The following is an 8,204-nucleotide window of genomic DNA, read 5'->3' as shown; positions in this document are numbered from 1 at the left end:
CCAGTTACGTGGGGTGTAACGGACACATGCCAAGCCGGTCGGCAACACGTACGGCTGAACCCGAGCTGTTTACCGGCTTCTCCCTGACCCGCCCTTCTCTGCTTCTGATTGGCTAGTAGTCCTTAACTAGGAACTGAGCATGTGCAACTCCCAACAAAGATCATGTAGAGACAAGATGCATCACTCCATAGCTAAAACGAAGGAGCTGCAGCAATGTGCAGTATGACAGAAATATAACCATGGAAACCTGCTCTGGTACAACCTCTAAATGAGATTATGAGCAGAATACCACCTCTTTAAAACATATAACGTGAACATAAAACATATGACATATAAGTTCATAAAATATCAAAATTAATTAAAAAAGTAATAAACAACAAGGATCATCCAGAGTAATCAACCATAACCTCCACAGCCAGAATTGCCAGCCTCCATTTCATTTAGAAGCTCCTGAAGATTGAGGACATTTTGCTGCTGATTCCAAGCAGAAGGATTGTTGCTGATTGCACTGCAGCTCACTGTGGCTGCTCCTGGCTGGTGCATTACTCACTGTAATATTTCAAACTGGTCCGCTGTCAAATACTAATAATAAAGGATTAAAATGACCGTCACCTTGTTCTGTAGACACATTTCCTGAGATTACTTCATAATAAAAGTCAACTTGCGTTTCGTAATACTGCAAATATATAACCGGATGTGGCCCACGGGCCGCCGGGTGATGATCTCTGCTGTAATGTTTGGATGCTAATAGGTCATTACAGTTCCAAACTAAATGTAGAATAGAAGGTGACGCTCCGTACCACAGACACCAACATACTCTGATTATGACCAGCCTCTCAGGTCCAAACAGGCAGACAGAAGCTCCCTTTGTTGGCAGGATGGACCCGTCTTCCCTGCAGCGCTCCTCTTTAGATCTAATCTGCAGGGTCTTCACAGCTTTGCAGAGCTCATGTCACACTTGGACTCACAGCCACAGACTGTTTCACAGCTGTGTGTGTGTTGAGGACTGAAAGATAACGAACAGGCTTCATCAACAGGAGGTTTGGAGACCTTTTCCTCACAGGATGAATCCTGATGACTTTTGTGACACCTCTCTTTCCCTCTGGTGCCACCAGCATTTATTTGTGTCACTTTTTACAGGTAACAAAGTGCTTTACAGCAATCAGTGCAGAACACAGACAAACACAAGTCAGTGCCACAACGCACTATATTTAAAACAGGGAACAGATCGATGGCCAGTTAAAGGAAAAATAAATGACGCATCGCACAGTGAAAGCTCCTTTTTATAAATGAGTCTAAAGAAGTGAGATGAACCAGAACCAGACTGAGCCTGGTCTCCTCTGGTAGACTGTTCCTGACACCAAAGGCCCTGTCCCCTTTGGAATAGCTAGCAGCGCCCTACCAGAGGATCTCAGTCCGCGACCCGGATCATAGGGGGATCAAAGCTCAGAGGTATACGGAGGTGGCAGCTCATACCTTTACAGCAATGAAAATAAATTCCTAAAAGAAACAGGCGAGATGTTAACACTGTGGCCATGTGGTCAAAGCGTTTCGTTATAAAAGCGTGGCTGAAATAAAAGACTTGACCTCGGCCGCATTTCTCAAATAATAAAAACATAACGAAACAACTTTCTTTACATCAAAACACAAGTCCTGCTCATAAAGTCCTCGCCCAAGAGTTGTGCCTGAGGGTTTAGTGATCAGCTGCCAGCTCACCAGGTGGAGCTTTATTCCTTAAAGCTCAGTGTTTAGTAGAAAATAAAGTAGACTTTTGGTCTCAGTGTTTCTCTAAAGAACATTTTCTTCTTATTAAACTGGTCAGATCTGCTCTCACACAGACTGTGCGCTGCGTGCACCTGTACCTGATCCAGGTCACACCGACACTCGGAGCCGGTCGCTCTGCAGGTTCCTGGCTCAGCTTTTGTTCCATCTGTTAGACGATCATTAAAGGTTCACCATCCCAAACCGCTTATCCTCCCTCGCCCCTCTCTGTCCCGTCAGGCAGGTTTGGGTTTCTGCGTTCAGGAGATATCCGTCAGAGCCGAATCCCATTTGGGACTGAGACATTTTACATCAGCAGAGTGACTGAATCACTTTCTTTCTCTGGTGAGGGGAAAACGAGGCTTCCTCTGCTCCCGTGTGGAGCTGCGTGGTGTTGGTTGTTGTGACGGTTTGTCGCCTCCTTCTGGTGCAGCCAGAAAACTCAGGACGAGACGCTGCGCTCAGATTATTCCACATCACATCATCAATAATGTGTTACAGGACATGTTTGGGTGAAAAGTTATAAAGATATTTACAGATCAGCAAACGCAGCAAAACTCAGCAGGTGCAGGTTTTTTTATAATAACCGGCATCAGAAATCAGAAGTACTTTATTGATCCCTGAGTTGCTAACGTTGCTGAACAAGGCTTTATAGGAATAAAAATTTAGACAAGTAGAGAAAAGAAAATTCTAAGAATACAATCTACAACAAAAATCAGAGGCTTTGTAATTTCTGTAGAAGTTGTTGGTGCGACGTGTTGCTGCGTGCTGTTTCCTCCACGTAGAAATAATAAAATAAGGTAATAAACTTTCAAAAGTTTGAAATCCATTTATTCTCAGAACAAATTAAAAAAATAGTAATCCAAACCATGATTACACGCCATGCTTCAATGGTCAAAACCCACCACCCCTGAATTAATCATCGTCTGTCTTAAGTAGCCTGGTGGAAGAACGCAGCGCCACCTAGTGGCAGTACACAGAAGGGCTCCAGCAGTACAGCTGGGTTCAGAACAGTAGCAGTGTGTTGGAAAGGAAATATGAGGCAGTGTCTGCATTTTTCTTTACAAACTCAAACATCTGCTGTAAACTGAAAAATGTTTCTGTGAATCCCTGAACTGATATTTAGTTTCTGAGAACAGCTTCACATCTGTTATTCCAGCCCGGGACGACTGGACATTTCCTCTGCATGTCTTGGTTTTACAGTGTCGGAGAGAAATGCACTACGCCCAGCATGTCCTTAAAGAAGGACACCTGAGTTTTCACAGAATAAACGAGCTCACTAATTGAACTCCACACAGCTGTATTATCTGGATGATGATGATAATAACAACAGATTAAAGTATTTGTTTAAAAAGAAGGCGTGTGAACCTGAACCGTGTCACTGTGACGTTCTCGTAGTTTGTAGTTGACTTGAATCTCAGATTATCGCTTCACTGGTGCTTCCATGTCGTCCCTCAAATCTAAGTCGCTTTGAATAAAAGCGTCTGAGTAGAAACAAACAGCAGCTTCATGAGCAGATGAAGTGCAGCTTAAACGGAGATCTGATAAACGGCTTCACTTAACCCTTTATCTCTGCGTGTCATGTAGACAAACAGGATTAGAGCTGCTTTAACGCTGCTGATGTTTGTTTCCATTTAGCAGAGAACATATGAGTCAGCTCGATGACCGTTGCAACAGAAGCACAAACGGATCACAGGCCATGTTTCCAACTAATTGTCAAGCAAAGTTTTTAAGCGTACTTTTGAAATGTCGCAAAAAAAAGAACAAAAAGAAACTTTGAAATCTGTGCGTTTCCATCAGGTGGTTTGGAGCGAATAAACCGGGCTGCGGCGAGCGTCGTTACGTCAGTAGTTGACGTTACACATGGCTGTGATAAACAAGACGTCTGGGTTCAAACCAGAAACTAAACCAGGCGCACGAACCTGAGGGCCACTGATCTGAGAGAAACAGAGAGGTCATCAGCAATGTGTTTCAAGCAGCAAGTTGCTACCAGCCGCGTCTCCGAGCATTATGGGAATATCCGGTGTTATGCAGAGCTCTGCACGCACCTCCAGATAATGCTTTTAAACGCTGTAATGTCCTTTGTGGGGTTCATCAGTGGAGATGAATGATTCAAAGTATTTTATGGACGTTTAGTCGTTAATATTTAGCATCTGAAACAAACCTTTAAGACGTGAACGCATCATTCAGCAGAACAGCTGATGAAGGCTTCCTGCCCAGATCTGCATCCTCCTCCGCAGAACTCTGCACGACCGGGCGAGACGCCGACAGCAGAAACAGCTGATCAGACGTGAGCTACGAGTTCGCTACGTCAGAACTTATTATTTACTCTTTTTCTACAAGAAAACACCTCAAGCGAGCAAAAAACAAAATGAAGGATTTTTCTTCGAATTTTTCTGTTTCCATCGACCTTTTCTGATGCGACGCTTCAAATGCGCTCCTGAAACTAAACCGTCCACAGAAACATGAAACGTTTAAAGTGGATTTTGGTTTAATTGATCATTTCTACAGTCATTTGGTAGTAATTATGGGAAATAGAGGAGACGGAGTTCAGCTGGTAGTCAGTTAGTGTAAGTCACCTCCTCCTACTGGAGCATTCATCCGGATCAAGAGTTCACCTCCCCGTGTTATCAACTGCTACCAGGTCACAAGTTCCTCAACTTTCTGAAATCATATGTAAAAAATAGACTCAAAACAAGACGAACGTCCAGGAGCAGCCAGAGGAGTTTGTTTTGCTCAGAGGAGGTGACTCAACAAAGCGCGGCCGTGGTTTTCATAGAAACTACCTGAAGGAGATGACAATGCTGACGTCTTCTCTCTCTCTCCCCCTTCAGTTTCCCACCAACGGCAGTAACCAGATCCACATCCCGGCTCTGAGCGTCGACGGCCTCTCCACCCCCGTGGTCCTGTCCCCCGGCCCCCAGAAACCCTGAGCGCCCCGCCCGCCTCGCACAGCTCCTCGCTGGGCACAGAGCTCGCCTTCGCCTCCGGGAGGGTCGGAGGAGGCCGCCTGGACTGATTCTGAAACTTCCACATAGTTTTTTGGGGCGCTGTCGCCCGACCGGTAAGACTGGGAGAGTTGGTGGTTTATGGGAACCTTTTGCTGCTGGGGAGTCGTCGCCCAGACCAGACAAAAGACCCGGTTTGTGAACGTCTGCGAGGCCGGAGCCTCCGAACGCCTCTGCTGAACATTTAGCCGGTGCAGAGAGCAGCTGGGTGTCGGGCCTTCAGCCTCCTTCGTTTCTGTATCGGCACTCGAACACTTGGACGAGGGGAAAGAAACAGAAATCTGATCTAAAGAGTGTTTCTCTTCCTCTACGGACGCCGTTCAGCTGGCGGTCTGTAAACTGTGAAAAAAAGAAAAAGTTTATAACTGGAACCAGATCGTGTTGTTGAGTTTTTACTGGAGAAATGAAATCATTTTAAATTCAGAACCGTTTGTTTTCTCTGATCCACGGCTCGGACATTTTGAAAGGAACTGAAGAGGTTTTGATGTGAAGGTTTGACCTGAGCCTCATTAATATTCATGAGGTCGTCTGAGGAAACCTGCGGATTCCAGATTTATCTCAAGTTCTTTCTCGTGGGATCTTTTTCGGGCCTTTTTGCTCTTCGCTCGTCGTCTGTTTTTTAAAAAGTGTCTATTTATTTCTGTTTCCTGTTTTCAGCGTTCTCTGCAGATTCTTTAACCTGATGGCGTTTTGCGGCTCCTGACTGTACGGGGCGAGGCAGACTCTCTCGCTCCCAGATGAACATTTTATAAACTCGCTTTGCTGGATTCATCCAGAAACGACTTTTAGGGCCATTTAAGGGGTTTTGCTTCGCTCTTATTGGCCACGCCTTTCTCCAGTTATGCCTGGCCTGTTATTGGACTGACCTCCTCCGCATCATTTTGAACTGACCAATCACAGAGGAGAGATGTTGATGATGATGGACCTTTCCGCCTTCGTCGGCAGCCAAGTTTTTTCTCTTAATGTGGCGGTGTGTATTTCCTGTGTGGACACATTCCTTCAGCTTTGCAGGCTGATGCAGCCGTTTGTTTTCTTGATAACAGCTGGGCGTCACTTTAATGTCAGCCTTCATTCCAGACGTACAGCAGATTGTTGTTCAGCAGCTTCGATCAGTGAATGTTTTTCCTGCGTTTAGTTCCTGAAAGCCTCGGATTCCTGGTGTTGTTCATCTGCAGAGATGTTGCCACAAGTTTTCGTGCGAACGCTGGTTTCCGCTCTCGTCGTTCTGGGACTCGTGCTCAGGCGTTTTTTTTAACTGACAACCTAACAAGCGGAGTCGGGTCGGGCATCGAGAACCGGTGTTCTGCCTGTATCTACGCTCCCTTGTTGAAAAATGCTACCAAATCATAATCGTAACCGCATCTCGATAGGTAGCATAAATCATCAGAACACTAGTTTGAATCTGTACCAAGTTTTCAAGAACCGTGGACTCGTTAAGACCCGTGCGTTTGGATCCTGCTCCTCGGTTCCTGACTTCCTGCATGTCTCATGTTTACAGCCCATCAAAGTGTCTCTGATCTGCCAGCAGCTGCTACGCCGACCCAACGTCAACAAAGCGTGAAGAAGAGAGTCCTTCTGGTTCCGGTTCTGGACCGTGGCGGCCCGCAGCAAACGCTCCAAAGTTTGGCAACAAGCTTGTGGCAACATCAGGATCTGCACAGAGTGAGGCTGAACCGTCTGTGGACGCTGACGCATATTACGCTTCTTCTGAGACTGTTGCTGCTGCTGCTGTTGTTGTTGTTCTTCTTCTTCTTCTGATGCTAGCTGAGCGCTGTGGTTGCCACGGTAACCTGACCCGACTGTTTGCTGTTATTGTTGCTGCGGAGCTGAAGCTCCTCGTGGTGATGCTGTTAACGTGTTTCTACGCTTCTGTGTGAGACGCCGAGGCTGCTGACACGCACACACACAAACCGTAACACACGCACACACACAAACCGTAACACACGCACACACACAAACCGTAACACACGCACACACACAAACCGTAACACACGCACACACACAAACCGTAACACACGCACACACACAAACCGTAACACACGCACACACACAAACCGTAACACACGCACACACACGCACACACACAAACCGTAACACACGCACACACACAAACCGTAACACACGCACACACACAAACCGTAACACACGCACACACACGCACACACACAAACCGTAACACACGCACACACACAAACCGTAACACACGCACACACACAAACCGTAACACAAGCACACACACAAACCGTAACACACGCACACACACAAACCGTAACACACGCACACACACAAACCGTAACACACGCACACACACGCACACACACAAACCGTAACACACGCACACACACAAACCGTAACACACGCACACACACAAACCGTAACACACGCACACACACAAACCGTAACACACGCACACACACAAACCGTAACACACGCACACACACAAACCGTAACACACGCACACACACAAACCGTAACACAAGCACACACACAAACCGTAACACACGCACACACACAAACCGTAACACACGCACACACACAAACCGTAACACACGCACACACACGCACACACACAAACCGTAACACACACGCGCTGTAACACGCACGCACAAACACTGTAACACACACACACGCTGTAACACACACACACGCTGTAACACGCACGCACGCTGTAACACGCACACACACGCTGTAACACACACGCTGTAACACGCACACACACAAACCGTAACACACACGCGCTGTAACACGCACGCACAAACACTGTAACACACACACACGCTGTAACACACACACACGCTGTAACACGCACGCACGCTGTAACACGCACACACACGCTGTAACACACACGCTGTAACACACACGCTGTAACACGCACACACACGCTGTAACACACACGCTGTAACACGCACACACACAAACAGTAACACACACGCTGTAACACACACACACACACGCTGTAACACACACACACACGCTGTAACACACACGCTGTAACACACACGCTGTAACACGCACACACACAAACAGTAACACACACACGCTGTAACACGCACACACACAAACAGTAACACACACACGCTGTAACACACACACACACAAACAGTAACACACACGCTGTAACACACACACACACGCTGTAACACGCACACACACAAACAGTAACACACACACGCTGTAACACACACGCTGTAACACACACACACACACGCTGTAACACACACACACACAAACAGTAACACACACGCTGTAACACACACGCTGTAACACACACACACACACGCTGTAACACGCACACACACAAACAGTAACACACACACGCTGTAACACGCACACACACAAACAGTAACACACACGCTGTAACACACACACACACGCTGTAACACACACGCTGTAACACACACACACAAACAGTAACACACACACACACAAACAGTA

General features: G+C 46.7%; 1 protein-coding gene across 1 annotated transcript in view; it reads left to right on the top strand.

The window, feature by feature from the left end:
* Window positions 1–6,784, top strand: part of elk1 (ETS transcription factor ELK1) — a 27,813-nt gene extending 21,029 nt beyond the window's left edge. Inside the window, 2 exon segments of the mRNA XM_038721756.1 lie at window positions 4,002–4,071; window positions 4,449–6,784. Of these exon segments, the coding sequence (XP_038577684.1) occupies window positions 4,002–4,071; window positions 4,449–4,694 (316 nt within the window). The 3' untranslated portion in view covers window positions 4,695–6,784.
* Window positions 6,785–8,204: the final 1,420 nt, after the last annotated feature.

This window comes from Micropterus salmoides, unplaced genomic scaffold, assembly GCF_014851395.1.
Source record: "Micropterus salmoides isolate LMB-PRFRI ecotype aquatic unplaced genomic scaffold, ASM1485139v1 Ms_hic_scaffold_16, whole genome shotgun sequence".
Classification (NCBI taxonomy): Eukaryota; Metazoa; Chordata; class Actinopteri; order Centrarchiformes; family Centrarchidae; genus Micropterus; species Micropterus salmoides.
Note: the sequence above shows the minus strand (reverse complement) of the source record. Positions and strands in the feature narration are given on the sequence as shown.